Source organism: Blastomyces gilchristii, assembly GCF_000003855.2.
Source record: "Blastomyces gilchristii SLH14081 genomic scaffold supercont1.25, whole genome shotgun sequence".
Taxonomy (NCBI): Eukaryota; Fungi; Ascomycota; class Eurotiomycetes; order Onygenales; family Ajellomycetaceae; genus Blastomyces; species Blastomyces gilchristii.
In genome coordinates this window covers 279,010-298,993 of record NW_003101657.1, presented here as the reverse complement: position 1 = coordinate 298,993, position 19,984 = coordinate 279,010, and the positions used below count along the sequence as shown (strand labels likewise).

At 45.7% G+C, this 19,984-nt stretch overlaps 5 protein-coding genes across 7 annotated transcripts; 2 read left to right on the top strand and 3 right to left on the bottom strand.

Annotated features, from left to right (window-relative positions):
• Positions 1–595: 595 nt before the first annotated feature.
• Positions 596–3,021, bottom strand: BDBG_08604 (dienelactone hydrolase). The gene is made up of 4 exons (XM_002620978.2): positions 2,850–3,021; positions 2,712–2,782; positions 2,568–2,615; positions 596–2,499 (listed from the first exon to the last, which is right to left on the bottom strand). The coding sequence occupies exons 1-4, from the start codon at positions 2,999–3,001 to the stop codon at positions 1,892–1,894; spliced, it is 879 nt and encodes a 292-aa protein (XP_002621024.2). The 5' UTR covers positions 3,002–3,021; the 3' UTR covers positions 596–1,891.
• A 6,094-nt stretch (positions 3,022–9,115) lies between these two features.
• BDBG_08602 (uncharacterized protein) lies at positions 9,116–10,399 on the bottom strand. The gene is made up of 3 exons (XM_031723644.1): positions 10,134–10,399; positions 9,885–10,029; positions 9,116–9,340 (listed from the first exon to the last, which is right to left on the bottom strand). The coding sequence occupies exons 1-3, from the start codon at positions 10,346–10,348 to the stop codon at positions 9,179–9,181; spliced, it is 522 nt and encodes a 173-aa protein (XP_031580879.1). The 5' UTR covers positions 10,349–10,399; the 3' UTR covers positions 9,116–9,178.
• Positions 10,400–10,680: 281 nt separating this feature from the next.
• On the top strand, positions 10,681–11,343 carry BDBG_17796 (uncharacterized protein). The gene has a single exon (XM_031725443.1). The coding sequence runs from the start codon at positions 10,723–10,725 to the stop codon at positions 10,999–11,001; it is 279 nt and encodes a 92-aa protein (XP_031580878.1). The 5' UTR covers positions 10,681–10,722; the 3' UTR covers positions 11,002–11,343.
• A 1,232-nt stretch (positions 11,344–12,575) lies between these two features.
• On the top strand, positions 12,576–17,845 carry BDBG_08601 (C2H2 finger domain-containing protein). 3 transcript variants are annotated; one of them, XM_031723643.1, is made up of 4 exons: positions 12,576–14,695; positions 14,912–15,544; positions 15,628–16,586; positions 16,649–17,845. In XM_031723643.1, the coding sequence occupies exons 3-4, from the start codon at positions 15,738–15,740 to the stop codon at positions 16,817–16,819; spliced, it is 1,020 nt and encodes a 339-aa protein (XP_031580877.1). In that variant the 5' UTR covers positions 12,576–14,695; positions 14,912–15,544; positions 15,628–15,737; the 3' UTR covers positions 16,820–17,845. The 3 variants fall into 3 exon arrangements, with proteins under 3 accessions (XP_031580877.1, XP_031580876.1, XP_002621021.1); XM_031723642.1 differs by having other exon boundaries at positions 14,912–15,735; positions 15,808–16,586; XM_002620975.2 differs by having other exon boundaries at positions 12,576–14,705; positions 14,912–16,586.
• BDBG_08600 (uncharacterized protein) lies at positions 17,465–19,435 on the bottom strand. The gene has a single exon (XM_002620974.2). It carries the CDS (start codon positions 19,277–19,279, stop codon positions 18,284–18,286), a length of 996 nt encoding a protein of 331 aa, XP_002621020.1. The 5' UTR covers positions 19,280–19,435; the 3' UTR covers positions 17,465–18,283.
• Positions 19,436–19,984: the final 549 nt, after the last annotated feature.

Below are 19,984 nucleotides of genomic sequence, written 5' to 3'. Positions count from 1 at the left end.
TTCTCTTGCGGTACCACCCCAGTTCAATTTAAAAGTCAGCACTTTCCCCTGTGGCCAGTCGATCTGCCCTTTCCTCCATCTTTCACTCCATGGGCTTTTTCTATCCTAGCCACATTCTAACATTGAAAAGGGATAGATATGTGCGTTTCTCATTCGATAATCCCGAGGTAACTATACAAGCCAACAGCAACATGCGACATGCAACATGCAGCCCATTATGCCTTTCAGGTTTTGCGAAACGCCGCGCAGGAAAACAGACCAAACACCATCCACGACCCCAGAAACCTGACCCCGGTGGAGAAGCATGAACCCCTGTCTTGTTAGGAGCAACCGGCTGTTAGGCTGGCACACAGGACCATTTAACTGGCTTGCATTCGCGAGCCAGTTATCCAAGGTTACAGCATGGGGGTGTTCCTACTAGCCGCACAGCACCGGGAGAAGTGATCATCATTGAACATGACTCTAGGAGATTGTGATTTGGGAGTAGTGAATTGTATGTCGAGTGGTTTCCGTATGTGAATTGACTGTTTCTCACAGGAACCCCTACACGCCCAGGGGGGGGGGGGGGGGCCTTGTTACCCTTGGAGAGCGTATCGCGGAGAGAAATGCTTTGATTGTCCTTGTTGAATTTGCTTGACTAGTTGATTGGTAGATGTTCGACTTATCGCCCGAAGTTCTACCCAAATGTCCTTTCCTCTTACATCCGCAGCCTGAAAGACGGTTGTTTGGACATTAGCAGGCGGTTGGAACGAAGGCCCAAGACCGACGTTGGGCCACTGCGGAATCCTTGTGGAAAGGCTTACGACGACATTGATTTACAGTTATCTGATTGATGCCATTTGTTCTATTCGATCTTATTTAGTCGATTTTATTTATTCTCTTCTTCATTTTTGGAAAAATGGGGTTGATTCGTTGGGCCTACGCGCAGTAACCCAGACATTTATCCACCAGGTCTTCGAACTCAAATTGCATTACAGCTTTAACTGGATATCCTTTCTACAAAAACCAACCCAGCAGTGAAACATTAAAATAGTTAGTTATATCTCCTCTACCCTTCTGTAACTCGGCAAGTTCAAATTGAGCTCATCCATTCTGATTCAATGTTCATACTAATCCCATCCCCGTCCCGAAAGGCGAGTGAAACAATATAAAAAATCTATGTTTCAAAAGTCGAAGCTGTGGCAATTACCTTCATTGCATTTCAACGTGAATTACATTCGCTAATTATAGCCATTCTATTCAGCATCGGGACACACTTCAAATGACGGAATGAAGGAAAGCAAACCTGGGGAGCACAATCCGCTTTCAAATTAGGGAATAAAAGAAGATACGAAGCAAGCAAAAAATCAATCAAGGACAGACAAGAAGCTAGGGGAAGGCCGGAGTGGAAATCGACAAGAAATTTGCAAACGATGAAGCCATGCCCAGGACATCGGCAGCACCCTCCCTTCCTTTTCATTTTTTTTTCCCGATGTTCCCCGTTCCCCTCCTCTTTTGCCGTTCCTTTCTTTTATGCCTTCGGATGTAAATTTCGATATCGTAACAGGGTAAAAAATTCGAACGGGAGCGGGTTTGTTTTGGGTTTGATGGCTGATTATTGAAATTGATATTTGGACAGTTTTAGATTTTAGACGTCGAGTTGACATATTTGTCGGTTGAATTAGCGGTTTTATCCCCCTTCAATAACCTTTTTTCCCATTAAATTGTGTCTTCTTCCCTCATTCTTTTTTTTTTTTTTTTTTTTTTTTTTTAATTATTTTTTTTTTTCCCTCTTTGTTCATTTGACAAAAAGAAATTGGAGACGGGATATTAATTTTTCTTCATCTTCTGGAGATGGAAGTAATAAAACTCTCGTCCGTCAACCGAGTATTTGTTTTAAAAGCCAGGAAACCTACATATGCTCGTTGAGGAAGCCCAGCACTGTCTTATATCCATTTTCATACTCCTTTCGAACTTCTGGATTGTCCAAATCTCCTCTGGCCGCCATCCAGCCGTGGATCTGTGTGCTCCACGTCTCGATATGGTTGGGGACCTTGAGGTTATGCTTGAAGGCCTTGACCTCGTCGACGTCCTCGTCCATGGAAGCCAACAATACCATTGGGATAGTGACCTTGGGCGCATCATTTGGATCAAGCATGGCGGGATGGCACTGAACGGCGGCTTTGAAAAGGGTGTTCTCCATCGAAGCCAGAGTGGCGATCTTCCCGCCCCAGCAGTAGCCAAGGATAGCCCAGGCTTTGAATTTTCCTCCGTCGGCGAGCTTGTTGGCTTCTTCGACCACGCCAGGGATTCGTGAGAGTATTCCTGGCGGGGCAGCCTTGGTTTGGAAAAAGTCATGCAGGTTCTTCTTGTGTTCTTCGGTTGCGGGAGGGTACCAAGAAATGTCGGCTGGGCTGCCATCGAAGAGATCAGGCATGAAGACGCGGTACTTGCGGTTCGGGTCAGAGGTGGCCATTATATCGGCACCCTGAAGAGTCTGTGAGAAGAAGCCGAAGATGTCTGGGAAAGTTTAAGGCTGTCAACGGCGGGACGGTGTGAATTTGTTTTACGGTGGGGGTTTCAAGTACCGAAAATAACGAGGATGGCTTCTGTAGCATTTTCAGGGCCAGTGACGTCTGTGAACATGTCATTAATATGAAGATCAGGCAAGGGTGAGGAGTTCAGGCTAGTTCATAAGAGAATATAGGGGATTTACAAGACGGAGGACTTACATGTTTTCATGCCATTTATGGTAATATACTTTCCCTTCTCCTCGTAGCCTTTCGAGACAATGGGAGGGATTCTACAGGGCACCAATGCGATTAGTAAAGCTTTGTACCAACGGCCAATGGACACAGCACTTCACTTACGAGCAGCAGGCCTTGCTATATTTCGACATATCTGCGGCGGAGCGGGAATATCGATTTCCTCTAAACGGAGTGTAATAGGAAAGCTTTGGTGACAGCACTGGAGCTCTAGACAGAGGGGTTCGAAGGAGAGCTAGAAATGGCTGTGGTCTCATGAAAAAAAAAAAAAAAAAAAGGGCAAACTGCAAAATAACAGGAGTGGTTTCTTAACACGTGGTAGTGTTTTTGATGTTGATGCTTTCGATTGTGCCTGAACTAACTTAAGTAGTAGTTAGTGGGGTGGAGACGACAGTTGCGTCATAATAACCTCGGGAGGGTGGGGGGGGGGGGGGGGGGGTTTTGCGCTCCCGCCTCGGAAGTTGTTGCGTGGCGCGGAAACAAGAAACCTTGGTTCTTTGTTTGTTGATATCAAACGCTACACGTTTCCTTCTTTGGTGACCCCAAACCTGAAGTGTTCCCTATTTCGAAATTGTCTCTTGTGTCCGGTCCTCGCGCCGTGTGCTACATATATTCCTCCTCAGAGTGAAACGTGCTATCCCCCGACTATGCACAAGGGTCTTGGGGCATGGCTTCATCTCTCCTAATGCTACCTCACCCTCACTCCAGTGGCTTTGCGTTCCGTTCGGCCGGTGCTCGGTATTGTTGGACTAAGCCCGTGCGGGTTCGAATTAATGCAGAACCTCCTTGCGCACTGCCTAAAGCATCCCACATTTCACATTTCACCGTTGAAACACTGACTACCGGCCCTTTATGCCGGCAAGGGAAAGGTAGATTCGGACCACGTTTTTTGAAAGTGTTATCCGTGCACAGCGGCTCTAGACTCAGCCCGGGATATGACATATATACCACATCCCCAAGGAGGTTCCAAGGAGGAATTCATGAAACTTGAAAGGAGAACGTGTCGATACGCAAACAGTTCCAAACCGGAGAATTCTATTCTCAAAATATTCAAAGTTATGTTCTTCATTTGCATGAACATGAAGTTCCCATTAGCATGGCATGGCAATGAGTATGCAGTGTATGCATGCTCCCTTGATCTCCTATTCCATCCAGCCCCCGCCTCTCTGGGAATGAAGCTATTTCGGCCTCACACCCCCTGGCATCTTTAAACCTACATGAAAAACGCTATGATTGCTTCTGACCCGTAAATCAGTGGATTGACAGCATGATCGTTTTAAAAAAGGCTCATCCGACAAATTGGGTATTATAGTAAGAGTATTCCGAACAAAAGCCAACCAAATAAAGCTCAAAGGATTTGTTGCTTAATACACATATGATATTTGTGTGTGAGTCGGCCGCTAAGACCACGAGATTTAAAATATAAATTTCTGGCTATCAGCCTCACTTATCATATCTTCTGTAACTCCATCACCCGCTCAGAATGATTACACCAATTCCATCTGGCGCCTGGAACAGATTCCATCATTCTCGAATAAGGATATCCCTAATTCGAGGGTTCAAAAACTCGCGAATCGGCAATGTGTAAAAGTGCAACATATCCAATTGCCGGTGTCGGAGAGCCTTCAGAGAGGAGAGCTTCTTTCGATTTGATAAGGTTCGCCTCCTTCCCTCCGAGCTATCCCAAGGTTTGGGAATAAATCACCGTTCAAAGCATTTGTCAACGATAACTGCTGTCCTGTCCTGGATGATCGAACTTTTCCGGGCGGGAGGTGATTATCAAGCGACTGCCGAACCTCTCAGGTCCACGTTCTCCTCGGAACTTTTCCTATGCTCATCACCACTCCCTTCGCCAAACTTTGGAATCTGTACTCAGGACAAGCTTTGAGGCTTGTCTTTCCCTCCCTAGCTAGATCATGACCAACGTCCTCTGGCAAGGCTTGGATCCGTTGCCCAAGCTCCAGGATCTAAACCCTCGACAAGCCCATCTGTTCATGCGCTAGGGCGGAAGTAAATATGGCTCAATGTGAGCCCAGGATGGGAAGGTAAGTTGCCCCTTAAACCTATCAGATGGAATAAAGTCAGGATTGGTCCACCCGATCCTTAGGTCCAGGGTGAGAAGGAGCTTCATTCCTTCATCCTGGACCAAAACTCGTGAAACAGCAAACGAGGGGCCTTCATGGATAGCTACGCTATTGGTTGTGGTGTGTTTGTTGTTGAACGACTCTTTTGACGGCATCTACGGAATATCGAGAACTCTCGTTTCAATCATGATGGTACTGTATTGAGAGAAAATGGCAGTTCTGGGCCTCATCCCTGTCATATATATATACAAGAATATGTATGCTGGCTTTTTAAACCAGACTGATAACGGTGGTATTTGATTCAGGTTACGTTCTGAGAAAATTATGTATTTGACTTTCCCCAAGGCCTCTGATCTACTTGGTTGCAAGGACTCGCCCCTGAACAGCTACTCCTACCAAAGTTATTATTACTCAGACTGCAGCCATCAAAGACACACAAGTGAACACAAGCCTTGAGCTGGAGCGTGCTCGGAGTGTCTTTTGTCGAGTGGTGCAGATAACTGTTGAATCCACGGTTGAAATTGGTTGTGTGCCCTGAAGTTGTGTTCGCAGAAGATCATATATCAAATCGATATTTGATATCCAAGGATATATCGATGAAGGGCTCTCTACCTGGAAAATGTTATACTGTATGATTGCAATTAGTTTGGTTTACTGTTGTTACTGGGGAAGAAAAGGCTTCTGGCAACCAGCTTCGAAGTTGAACTGTTGATCTGACGAACAACGCATCTGCACTGGTGAGATCCAGCTGGCTTATAGATCTGGTTCGCTTCATCTGAAAATTCACTTCACATCTCCGTATGTTGTCTTTCCTCGGAATATTTACTCTGATGTAGACTGCTGATCAACCATATTATATGGAAGTTATCTCCATGTTAAGGTCAGCTTATTTAGAGCCTGTATCCACCTGGGTCATGTAATTGGTACTGATTCCTGTCGAGCCTTCCCTAAATAGTTGAACTATCTACTATCCGTTAGCAAAGGCTAACCTGATAGTCGAGAGTCGGTATCTAACACAGGTAGTGGTTGTGAATCAGATACAATTTCGTGCATGCCTCATTTTAGTATTACTTCCTACGGAAGTCACCTTTCTACCCGGTACTACCCAGCTGTTATGAGTAATGCCAACTCCAACCCTTGCAATTGATCGCACAGCATATGGCCAAACTTGACCCCCAAAGCTTCACCCCTTCTACTAGCTCAGCTATTTTGATCTGGTTAATTACGACATGCGAACAAGATGTCTGTTATATATAGTAGTGGTACTTCCGCTGTTTTTGAGGTCAAAATCATTGATAATTTAACTCGCTCAATGATAGATAGGTGTATCACCCTACATGCCGTTGCGCTAGCTCCGTCGGGGTAATGAATCACTTGGTGGGCTTTCCTTCCGCCACCTCATAAAGCTAGAGGCACCAAAAACAATCACAGGCAGCTAAAGAACACGACAACTCCGGATGACAACAGGTGCGGATACACATGGCGTGAGTTGGCTTTCCTCTTGAGGAATAATGCAAGGGAATTCCTGATTGGATTGGAATTTGCTGGCCGAGTTCCTACATGGACATTCAATGGGATTCTGCGAACTGACATTGTGCTACCAATGTCTCACAACAAATGATATGTGGAGGAGGTACCTGACCATTCTCCCGAGACTAACTTGTAACGAGGTCGACGCATGGATATCAGAATGTCATGTATTTTCCTCCCCAAAAATAGAAGCAAAGGTTAAAACAACAGCCGTTGTTCCAGTTGAAAGTTTGCCATGATGCGGCTGAAAAGCTTTAATTTTCTTCAACGAAGAATTTAGGAACATTCCTGCCCCCCTATTACCAAGATAAACCTTCACATTGGATGCCCCTCCAAGCCAGCCTCTCGAGGCGCCAATGCCACATTCTTCGGTAGGTTTGGAAACCCATCACCAATGAGACAGAAACACGAACTCGTGGCTTTAAAACCCAGTGAGACAGTCTCAATGAGGTATTCCGATTAGGCCTTCATCGAGCAGGCGCACTCCATACCTACAGCCCTTGTACGGATCCTCCAGTTTAATGCAGTCTATCAGATCTTCCCGAAGCAGGGACAGTGAGCTGGTAGATCAATCGAATACCAACATGGGGATGCGGGAGCCTAAGATCAGCCCCAGCCACAAGTGCATGCCGAAGTGCCATTCTCATTTGCACATCGTTTCCGCGCCTTGTGCGACGCTTGCATCCTCTTCCTGTCTCATCTACATATCAGCATGATCACTTGATTGATGAGGAAACAAAAAAGCAAAGCAAAGAAAAGAAAAGGAAACAAAAAATCGACAGGCTGAGCAACATGCATGTCTGCCCAGAGCTGAACAGAACATGTGGACCGCAGAGCCTCAATCCCTAAGAGGAAATGAAAGGCGAGATTTGAATGGGCAAGCTTTTGAAGCCTGGTTCGAATTGTAGAACTCGGTGGGCATCGCTGAAAAGCGCATGGCACTATTCATTCCGCATACGGATTTAAGAACACCGGCGGCGGTGAGACAACGGCACGCCAAAACTTTGGCTGGATATTACGGGGTAGTTGGTACAAGGAACAAGCTCCTCTGTACTCCGTACCGAGTACAGAGTAGTTTGTCAGGAACAAGCTCCAACGACCTAGGTTATATTTAGTACAGAACCATGCAGAGGCAAACTAAGTTAAGGTGGCTAACAACTCTTTTTGAAAGACTTTCCCACGACGTGGTTCAGATCATCAGGGGCGTCGGAAAAATACCAGAAGTTAAAGCAAGAGGGCCAGTAGCACAAAGGTCAAAAACGCTCGAAAACCTCGTACGCAGTACAGGTGATAGGTTTTGCCATTTGAGGAAAAAAGGGTTGGGTCCTCGATAGATACGGGTTGTCGGTGGACGACTTAACATGAACCACATACCCCTGTAGATCTGGGGGAGCATCTTGCGAAGGATTGATATTTACACCCGGGCTATTTACGCCTCGGCCAAGAGACACTACTTTTTTATAGGTTTAGTGTTTACATGGTATTACATATAAAATAAGTAGCTTTTGAATGTAGTTGTCAAAGTGTCTCTCTTTCCTAGCTAGTCTGTACTCTGTGTACTCCGTACAGGGTACTCCGTACAGTGTCTGCAGTTCTTTGAATAGATTATAAGACAGTTGGCTTCTGTCAGTCATATCTGACACTCATCTATCAGCACACATTGATTGTATTAGTAATCAAGGCTGAGAAACATTCATAAGAATTTAAGTTGTAACTCTGTTGTATACTGGCATAAATATTTCCATTTCTAATAAGGGGGTTAAAATGCCTGTGGCGCCTATAAACAGCTACAGCTTGACTAAATCTAGTCTAAATCTCAGGGTCTTGAGAATGAGAAATGGTATCAGTATTACAGCTTAAATTCTTAGTGCTCATCAAAACTTTTGAGAGGATCCTCTGTACCTCCGTACTCTGTATAGGCTGTAATAATATTATTATTAATAGAGTTCTTCTGGACTGCAAGATCTGCTTAGAAACACTAGTAATTCTTGATGTAAGACTGTGTATACACTAAACCTATAAAAAGTAGTGGTTTTTTTCTTAGTGTAAATAGCCGGCTCTGGGTGTAAATATCAGTCCTTATCTCAAAACCGAGACGAAAGGTTCTCTAATAACAGTGATAATCTGGTCATGCTGAATCTGCCTGCTGATACCTAATGAAACTTTTGGTTTGACAGATGGGGTGGGAAAATTAACGGTGGTATACTCCGTAGTCGAAAAGGAGAGGCTGGAATTCAACACGTGGGATCACAGCATAAGAAGCCCAAGCCATTATGCGGTAAATTAAGGAGAGGTTGCATGCATTATTGGGGGAAAACAGGATCAGAAAAAACAAAGCTGATAGATTCGACATGCCGTCAGTTCTTTGCGATACAGTTAAGGAACTTGGTGTTGCTTTTTGTCATCCTCTATATAGATTAGTTCTCTCTAGATTTTCTTTCCAAGTCAACATTTGCTTTTTCTCAGGGGAGCCCAAATGTTCACAGGGACGTTAACTTCTTCAATATTATTGGAACTGAATAAATGCAAATTAAGACCATTGGCTTCGTAACGGGGTCGATTTTGTCTGGGTGTTTTATTTCCAAAGTCAGGCTTGAGTTCTGCATGGTGTGAACGAATAGCAGCATCGTTTTAGCGAGCCCAAGAGCCAAAGGGTGGTCACTAAAAAAAAAAAAAAAGTAAAAGCAACAGCAGGGGGAAAAAAGAAAAAAGAAAAAGAAAAAGAAATAGAAAAAAAAAGAAATGAGATCCGTCAACGGGACCGCAGCCTGCAGCTCAACCTTTCGGAACATTCACCCCCCTTTCCTTTTTCTTTGTTATTTACTCCTCACATTTCCTCTGGTTCGCCCACCATCTCTCGCGGAGGCGGAAGATGGAGTCGAACCTTGGACAGCTATCCTTGAGTTTGCCCTTTACCCAGTCGGCTAGCGCAGAGTACGGCTGCGAAGAATGAAAATTATCAACTTCTGGTGCAAGGAGACTCTGTAGAAGTCCGCGTGCTCTGGACACATGGAAAATGGTCGTCAATGCGTTTCAGTTCAGCAAATGATAGTTATAGTCAACACAAACAAAAGTGCATGTAAAAGCAAGCAGAGCGATTGCCTTCACTGCATGCAGACTACTGCATGGGGATGTGGTTAACTTCTGGACTCAAGACATATGGGATCGATATGATAGGTCAAAAGCAGGATCATCAGGAGGTCCACAGGGATGATTTGATGCCAATGTTTGCCTCTAAGTCTGTTTTAACATTTCGCTGAACTGATGGAGTTATGAGGCAAATCTGCCCCGGGCAGGTTTCTCAGCATGCTTTGCAGATGCATGCTCGAACAATATGGCTACTTCAGTGGATAAAACAGACCAAGAACTCAACTCTTGCAATGATGATAACCAGTTTCAAGGGGTTCTCTGGGGCCAAGTCTACAGTAATAATACCATTATTTATTGTAGGTATTTTTCCTCCTTGGGCCCCTCAACCCCGCTTATTGTGTACAGCCTACAATGCTTCACCTGTATTGGACCTTACACCCCTCAAATGCGGCGAGATCGGAAGCCTCAGATATTTCCTTGTGTTCTCCCGCAAATTCTCAGACCCAGGAAACTGGTCTGGTATCTCTTTGGCTCGCCAGGTACGAGCAAGCCAATGGGGAACGGAAATGCTTAAACCAAGCCTGCTGGATTAGGCGAACAGAAAAGCTGGATTGCGGTGAAGAAAGCGGAGATCGATATTTATTAGCTTCCTTGTGTCAGTGGCCACAGACGAGGGAGGCCACACCCGCAATTTTCTCCGCACATGTGGCGAGCGGTTAGAAGCCACATCGGCCAGAAGCTTTCCTTGATGGAGGTAGACGGGAGCAATAGTTTCTCCACACTGATGAATTCCCCACGCCAGCCCTGGACTTGGGGATTTGCCTTCGCAAGTTCGTATCGACAGCCTGGAATGCTCCAGGCAAATGAAATTCTGAGAACGCCGGTTTCGAGTCGCCACATCGTTCAACTAGAAGGGGAATCAAAGCCCGGACGGAGATTGACAGATCTCCGCCAAGGGAGAGTTTCTTCTTTTTTTCTCCAACTCTTGACCTCATTCGCTGTAATAACGAATGCTTGCTCGCCCAATGTTATTAGTGCCAAATTAAGTTCTTCCGTCGCATGTGAAGGGGAGCCGAAACAAGGTTTAATCGAGAACCCAGACGGTTACGCAGTAATTCGAAATATGACTCGGCTAGCACCGAGGCAACCAATTCCATGAGATGAATTGAAAGCTCCATGCGCTTTTTTGTTTGACCCTCGCTTTTTTTTTTTTTTTTTTTTTTTTAACTTTTGGGGGCTATGTGAAGGGCAACAATGTGAGGTATAAAAGTGGTATGGTATGTCACTGTGGCCGCTCAAGGAGCTGGTCAAATTTGTGTGGGATGCTGAGCCGAACCAGGGAGGTTGATACTGGTTCAACGCTTCATCAATTGCAATTTGCAAGTCAGTTACTTGACCTTCAGCATTGCAAGAACTATTTCAGTAAGCGAATAGGAGTTGGACCAATCAACCACACCCGGCACAAGCGATGTGAAAACAAGCTCATCCGCCCCCAGCAATCGACATGGACTGCCATCTCTCCCGACCGATACCATCCTGGCTTAACGTATTGAATTAAGGGTTCCTATTGTCAAACTTGACCATTCATACAGTAGTTATCCGTACACCTGGGTTTGAGATTACTGAAAAAGTTCCGCTAGCCTGTTTTTTGGTCTCGCAGACAGCAATAAGAAAAGACACTGGAAGCACATCTCTGAAACAGAGACCCTATAATTGCCTTTCATTGGGCGTCCCTTTTGGTGCATACTTTATTATTCAAGGGGAGGAAGTACACAGTATGCACAACGTAGTACGTGAAAAACAAATGAATACTGCATGTTTGTGTGGGGTTGGGGAGGAACTGGTCACACTGCTGAAATCGCGTCGAATTCTTTGTTTGAGCACTTGCTGACGAGATCTAGATACAATAAAAGTAAAAAAAAATAAAAATAAAAAGAATAACACGTACCAAATTAGGGCGTGTTAAACGGGGATCCTAAGTAATAAGGAAAGCCCATATTTAGGACATGAAGTTCACCTCAGAAGTAGACAGAGGAAAAAACCAGCACGAGTTTTTGAGGTTGAAACCTGTCAGGCCGAGCCAATAATGGTGAGCAGGAATGTCAGTATAGGCATATGAATGGAGGGACAATAAACACGCGCGCTGATTTCCACAGATAATTGCATCCGCCTAAAGCTACCGGATTATACACCCCAAGTCAATTGGCATGGAGCCAGACTCTACCAATTGCCCAAAGAAATGTTGAAGAAGTGGATGCCAGCTAATTTGCTACCTATCCAAGTCTGGGCCGTAAAAGCAGTCTTCCTTTGGTAGCTACTCAGCGAACTGTAACGTGAACTTTCCGTCGGCTTGGTATGATTATCTAGTTCGAAGCGGGGTGATTTCTTCCATTATTATTATATATTATCATGCTTCATTGAACTAGCAAACTCAATCGGATCGTCTTTGTCTGCCATGACGAATGGGTTGCTGAAGGGGTGCAAGAAACGCAAAATGGGTATTGATCACACTGCTGGGAGCTGTTGTCGTCATTCTGGAACCCGAGAAGATGGATAGGTCCGCTCCTCATCAGTCTTCTCCCAATATCAAATTGCGGCGGACTTTGGTGGAGGCCATCGCATCGCATGGCAAGCAGGGATTGTTATTAGTTCGTCTTAGTTCGGGATGTTCCCCTTGGACTAACGCTGCGCGCTGCTCTCTGTTCGCACGCAGGAGGAAGGGCAGACGATGCAGGCTAGGCCGAACGTATCACCCTGCCCAGGTGTCCACCTACTAGTGTACATACATGAGTTAGCAAATAATGAATACATTCGCGCACATAGAGGGCTGGATGAGGCGCAACCTTAACCTGGAAGTCTGCCACCAACGTCAAGTGAGCGCCAACCCCAGTTCCGGTAATCGATTCACTGTCCTGGGCTTGTTCGCAATAGAACAATGCGTCCACACGACGCCTGAAACACCACTCAGAATCGTGGTTAAAAATAATACACTTGAGAGATCATGTCTTGGGTGGAGGTTTGATGGTGAGTGTGCAGAGACATCACAAGCCCCAACCGCAAGCCCTAGCCCTATTTTCATCCATTAACGGCGAACAGAACCACACCCTTTGAGCCTCAACGACTTTATTTCCACCTCATCCGACTGTAAACTCTGTACTGACCTACACCGACACACTCTGCGGCCGTGGTCCCTCCTGTTTCAATGATTCCTCATATCTGGTTTTTGACCCATGCAGCTTTGCCAGCAGGACATGCTCTAATTCGTATTTGTTTTTTGTGGTTGGTCTCCCCGGCTGACTGGAACGAAAACTACCAAAGCTTAAATGCTCCAAGCGCGGGCAGCAGCCGGTCGACAGAGCTGATGGTCCGCCTGTCACCCAGTGCTTTTCGCACCAGATCGATCCACAACCCTTGAAGGCAATGTCAAATTCCGCTAACACATGCAGGACTAACCCAGGTGAAATTTCAAGGCTATTGATAAATGCTATCCCTTTTTTGTCCCAAGTCTGGCTCCATATGTCTGGAAAGAGGATCGCGTCCTGGCTGCTTTTGACGGGCTGCTTGTGACGGGCGCTGTCACTGGCGAGAGAGGATAGGATGGCTCTTTACAACAATAATACTTATCAAGGTTTCTGAACTCTGGACCATGGGTCGACCCTTGGCATAAGCCTAATCGGACTTATTAGCTTGACACCCTGAACCCTGTCCAGCAGCCCACTCTGCAGTAGACAGAGCCTCTGCTTCAGCCAAACAGAACTTGCCTCAGCTCACAATAATACGAGCATCCTCGAATGGACCAAATGTTGTCCCACTTTGAACTAGTTGCAGATTGCAGCCGCACCGTGCGCCAGTGACAAAAAATGGGCGACGCCCATTTCTCGAGGTTCCCCCCACTGGGCTCGTGTCAGCATTCGGGCCAACGAGAATTGAGTCTGATCCGTCAAATATTTTATCCTTTTTGCTTGCTGCTTTGGGGACTGTTAGCTGCGGCCCCAATTTTCTCCAATTCCCACCATTTGAGAGGCTAGCCAAGGGACAAGACGCTTGTCAAGGTTCATCGCGTGTTGGTCCGCTTGCTGGTGCCTTCCCGGTGTCTTTCGATTTGGCGAGAGGCCCATCCAGCCTCTCCCGTGACCCCAAAATCCCTCCATGACGGGTCATCTGGAGAGGGGCACGTTAGTGCGATGGTCAAAAGATTTTTGCCCATGTCTGCTCGCTGGATTGCTCTGGATCTGATCTCAGGAACTTGGTCTTGAGCGCCGGAGCTTTGATTGGAAAAAAAAAATAATGGATTATGATTGAGAACCCCAGATCCCAAAGCTTGACAAAGAGGAGATCGCCCAACTTTTGCAGTCAAGGTTCCAATAATCATTGAAGCCTTAACCAACGGCTCTGGCCATCTTGGAGTTAAGGTATTTATTATTACCTTTTATTATTGTTGTGATTATTTGCCGCTTAAGCTTTATTTGTTTGATTACTACATCCGTCCTCCATAATAATAACTAATAAATCACCCTCGCTTTCTTCCACTTGGGGTTCCGGCCGGGTTGCGCATTTCCCCGGAATTATTTGAAAAATAGAAAACCACCTTGACACCCCTTTCCTCCTTCCTCTTTTTTCTTGTCTCTCTTCCGCTTCTAATTTCTCTTGATATCTGGCTGTGACACTCTATCCTGCATCGTTTGCCATTTCCCCCTTTTCACCTTCATAGACTCGATCTTCCTTACACACGCGCCAGGCTTGTACAACATATGCGACGCGAGAGCTTGACAGCGAAAGGAAAAGGGACAATAAACAATTCGAACGGAACCGGGCAGACGAGAAAAGTTTAGTCGCAGGGCCGGAAGAAAAACAGAATCATTTTTTGCGGCGGGTATTATTTTTGATCTCTCTGATCACTGAGCTTATTCCCCTTTGCGCCGCCCGACAGGGAGATACCTGCCCGGACTTCCAGGGGCCGCCCGAGCTACCTCAAGTGATCGTCGTCCCTCTGCTCCACATCCCTCTATCAAGATCACCAACATATTTATCTTCATATTTTTAAATTATTTTGGCGCCGATCCAGAGGGGATAGTACTTCCCGAGTGAAATTCCTTAGCTTCATTATCGACTTAACTCAGCTCATTGTGACAATAAGTGGAGGCCCATCTTTCTGCCTGACGGTTCAATTTCATCCGGTTTTTTCCATCGAGTGGCGACTGTTTCCATCCAGCGCGATTCGAGCCATCTCCAAGATCTTATTTTTGAGTAGGTACAGGCATGTGCATTTAGCTCGCACCACATCTACCTTATTTTATTTCCCATTGCTGTTGCAAATCTACTGTGAATGCGAACCTTGCTGGCGCATCTAACTTCCCATGCTTTTGCTGCATCAGCCCATCCCTCGGTCGCCCATTCTTTTCGGGACGAGATTGACATTTTGGCTCACTTGGAGACATTGTGTTAATGCTAACTTGCCTTTAGGATGCGATCAAGTAAACTATTACTCGAATTCATAGCGTCCACCCTTCCATCGCCGTATTCAGCCCATTCTCAATTGTTGCTCTAATTAACGACATTTCTACGCCCCTCCTTACCTGCACCTCCGGTACCTGCAGCTTGACACCTCCCGCGGGGTCGCAAAATTGCACCCAATCGACTACTAAGTCTTATCTTGCACTTGGAGCCTCGTTCCCATCAATATCGACTTGCACCAGTACGAGTTGCTATTGAGAGCGCCGCGTCCAATCCAAAGTGTAGTGCAGTATTACCTCCGATTTTCTATCCTCAGCTGAGCAGTAAACTGCCCTCCGTGGATACTTCTGGTATTTCTGGAGGTCGATATTGGCCTAACAGTGACTATTCCATACTCCAACCGGGGCAAGTACCCCTCACCACTGCTCCCCCAACACCCACCCCAGACTCCGAATTTTCAAGGCAGCCAGGCACGTCGCGAAACCTTTCCGTCAACGTGGCGGCCCTCGCTGTTCAGCCGCCCGGAATGGGGACGGCGCTTGATGCTCTGAATTCACATCAGTCACTGACGTCTCGACGACCAGCTGCAAACAATTTGCCTGGCTTCGAGCTTCTCCATCCTCAAGTTTCGCAATCACAAAAGTATTCACACCCTTCAAGCACTAACGCGCAACAGCCCTCGAGAGTCGGCAGTTTATTAACCCCTCCATCAAACACTTCATCAGACGCCAGTTCGATTTCCGCGTACGTGAGCCATAGTTCTGTTTCGTCCAGCCAAACAGCTCCTTCGTATTCTCAGGGCTACTGGCCACAGTCAAATAGTTTTGGTACTGGTATGATCAACCAGCCCTGGCCCCAGTCCTTTCCTTCCAGGAGCGGGTTTTCACCACCCTCATCATATGCAGGTCGAAACAATTCGAACTCTCCTACAACTGCGGACACTTTAACGCCCTCATACGATATAAACCAGCGTGCCTATTTCCAAACGCCAATTCCCGGTGCATCAACATCGTCTGGCCCATCCCCAACAACACAGCAACCCCAACAGGCTATGGCGCACGTTCTGATGAATGCGCAGGCCACCACTGCGACGGTGCCGCCCACTCCACCAGCGCAGAACAACGTTGATGCGTATGGGCAGAAATTACCATCTACCCCACTTTATAGTGGATCACATCAAAGTACCCCACAGCAAGCCACGTTCCCGCCATATCAGAGTAGTGGCAGTTCAGCCATTCACCACTCTGGCACCAATGGACCGTCGTCAAGGATCTCGCCGATCCAAGCTCAGATGCAGGGTGAAGGCCAACATCAGTTAACCCAGTACAGTAGCCGGCCATATCCATCTTACTCCCTGCCTGCGATGAGCGGACCAATTATGACGAACGTACATCATCCGAATTCTCAGCTAGCGCTTATGGGATCTATACAACCAAACCTCCTACCAGCTTTCAACAGTGGCCACGCAGCGGCTATGAGTAGCGTGTTTAGTGGACACCCAAATCACATACACGGACTTATGCAACATCCACCACCCGATGATCGACCGTATCGATGCGACCAATGTACACAAAGTTTCAGGCGAAACCACGACTTGAAAAGGCATAAGCGCATTCATTTGGCAGTTAAGCCCTATCCCTGTGATCACTGTGCCAAGAGCTTTTCACGCAAGGACGCATTAAAGGTATAAATTGCTCTCTAATCATTATATCTCATCCCCAAGCTTCTTTACTAACGTATACATAGCGACATATTCTTGTCAAGGGCTGCGATAAGGACAAGGATTCCCAGTCTGATAAAAATAGCACAACGGCTAGCTCCCCGGTACTAACGCGCACGGACAATGGCACTGGTAACTCTGCCAGTGGCCGAACTCACAATATACAGGGAAACCATGCCTTGAAGTCGCATACATGAAGCTCATTTCTGCATTCTGTAATACATTCCGTTTGATATAATCCGGGTGGATAACGTACTTTATTATTCATACTGGTTACCCGGGTAGTTCGTGTTCTATGTCAATTTTTGCCGGCTTACCCATAATTGAGAAAATCAGGCCCCGGTTTTTCGTCCTTTTTGGGATTATTATTTCCGCTATTGTTTGTTTTTTGGGGGGAACAGCACATACTTCCTCGTACTTCCTCATACTTGCTCTTTCTCACGTTGTTTTGGCATTTTCTTGGAAATATGGGCAATAGGGTAGAGTTGAGGTGTCCTTGGGTCTAATTTATCGGAAATATTTTTACCTTAACCGATCTTTTTTTTTCTTTTTTGCTCTTTGACATGTTTGTGGTCTGGTCCCTTTGTATTTCTGGGGGAGAAATGTTTGCTTACCATAATGCTACCTTTTACCTTTTATTCATCATATTTAGGCGTTCCATCCTCTTCGTCCCCTTCTTGAGCAATAACTTTTTGCCCATTCACTCAGCACATTTTATCTTGCTTTGAAACCCTGTCTGTTTTTGATCAAATGCTCTCACCTTATTCTACCATAGGATTTTCCTATTGGTTGTTGAAGCAAGTTATTTGTTTGTCCTCATATTCACCATCATATTATTTTTCAACACTTGTCACCTTTTTGGCATCCTAGCAACGTTTCCTTTTGATTGACCTCACTTTTACTCCCTTGTATGTACATGTATAAGTATTTATGTGTCATGTTTATAAATCCTGGCTGAACCATACTGAACTGAATGAAAGCACCAAGAAGTAAACAATAACCCCTGAAAAGCTAAAAGTGTGCTGTCAACACCTTCATGTCATTCATAGTGAACACTCTACTAGATTTTACCTCAGTGAAGTTTACTCTATCTGAATTGATAATTCAGAGCAAAGGGCATTCAAATCATTGAATAGTCTGTGTTTACCACTGTCTCATATCACTTTATTTCTCAAGCGGCAGCAACCAGGACGCACGTTTCATACATTTAGCACGAACAACAAATCTTCCCGACTCCACAAAAATATGTACGTTTTCAAGACCCTTCCCTCTACTCCTCCGACTCGCTTCATTCGAAGCTAGAGTCATACCGCACATTTTCCATGCGCGCGGCAAGGGGACTTTGACGCCAGCCCTGTATGTAATAACAACGCCATCTTGATAAATTATGCATAGCCAGCATTAGCACAAATTCCGGACAAAACTTTGCACTTTCTCCAGAACGATCCTACGGCAAACTCCATGAAATTTTCGTTCGGAAACGGCCAGAGTATCAGGAGACAGTCATCCAAGCGGCTTCTAAGAAGTGTAAACATGTCATACAGTGATCCGCACTGGGGAGGGGGGTGCTTATCATATGTAGCACACGCCTGTATACTTAATTTATTCCGCATACATCTGGGCAAGTCTCACAGTAGAATCGACTGGGGCAGCCGCAGAACTTAGAGCTTTCCTGAATCTTGCGAACCACCAGTCCCACCTTCGTCCTTCCTGCGCCAGAAGCCCGGAACCTCATCAATGTTCTGGCAAGACCAGTAGGGTGGCCTCTCGTAATGTAATTTCCATTTCTCCTGGCCGTGGAGCTTGTCATAGAATTCAAAACAAGAAAGAACGTAGATATACCTCCAGCTGACATCCTCCTTTTCGTCCGCAGTCTTCCCGTCCTCAACATTTGGGTGGACAGTATAGTCCCTCTCCTGAACAAAGAGCGGATCCCATTCCCTGCAAAGCAACTTGATCACAGGTTCGGGCATATGCTTCATAGATTCAAGCGAGATATCATCAACAAAGAGACAGAAGTTGTACCGGGTTGCGCTGGCAATATGCTTGCGAAGCAGCTCTTCCTCCTCACGTTCAGACTGGGGTAGCTTAGGTAGCTTATCCATTTCGTTTTGAACGAAGCGATTGAAGTGGTCACGAACAACATGCGATGAAGCGCCGTCTAGTTGAGTCCTGTCATCCATGACAATTAACTCGTGGCGGCTCCAGAATTCTTCCCCGCCCTCCATCATCAGGTAGCCCTCCATATGGCTACAGATGAGATCGAGCATTTCCTCCCATGCATCCTGATCACTATACGTACACCGGAACACGACGAAGCCCCAGGTTTTGTCTTTCTTCAGCTTGTCATCTTTGAGAGACTCTTCAATCGCCACGACTGGTTGGGACTCGTCGTCCCACAAAACCCCAAACCCATATTCAGGTTTATCTGCCCATCTCGCAGTGTGAGTTTGGTTCGGTATTCTTTCCTCGGAGTAAAGAAGCTTTGTAGAATAGGACAACTGCTGCTTTTGCTCTTTTTTCGCTCGTTGTATTTTGTAATGTGCTTGAGCATTGGGCCTAGGTTTCCTGGTATTAAGGAGGCACGATGACAAACTCCTTATGTACGTGCCGGAGATTCGCAGTCTAGCCAAGCTAGCAATAGATCTCCAGTGCATGGTGAATGTATACTATTTTCTTGTCTGCATTCTATCTCAATGGCGCGTCATGATTTCAAGTTGTTGCATGAGCTCGTAGGGCTGCGTTTATGGAAGGAACACCAGCTTAGTCAGCACATAGTTGCATTGCAGACAAATAGAAGGTATACATTGTCTACTCAATTATGTGAGATATATTTTTAGACTTTATAGACATATTGTCAGATCACGTGATCTGGCTTACTAATCCTTCCACCATATAACTTTCCACAAAGCTAGCAACCTTTCAATCACACAAGCTTTACACCTTCCACAGGTTATGAGACCTGTTTTGCGCAAAATCGCTGCCAATTCAGGATTCCTTGTTGATATAATCATTATTTAACTACTGCTTCATTCAATACACCCATCAGGAGTTAAAATCGTCTTATTCTATCAGTATTGATGTGTTTGAGATCTTGATGATCAATAATACTACTGCTCACTTAAAAAAAAGAGGCTTGCAGAAAACGCACCACATTGCAAAAAAGCAAGAAAAAGAGAACAATATTGGCAAGGATCCAATAAATGAATATCAAGAATTCAATAAATGAATATCAAGATGGCGGATTCAATACGATCTCGCCCACATACACATTCGCGATCTCGCGTCCTTTCCACTGGATCAGTTGATGGTGATGATTCTTCACACTCACGCTCTGCCAGTGGACATCCTCCTGGAGCCTT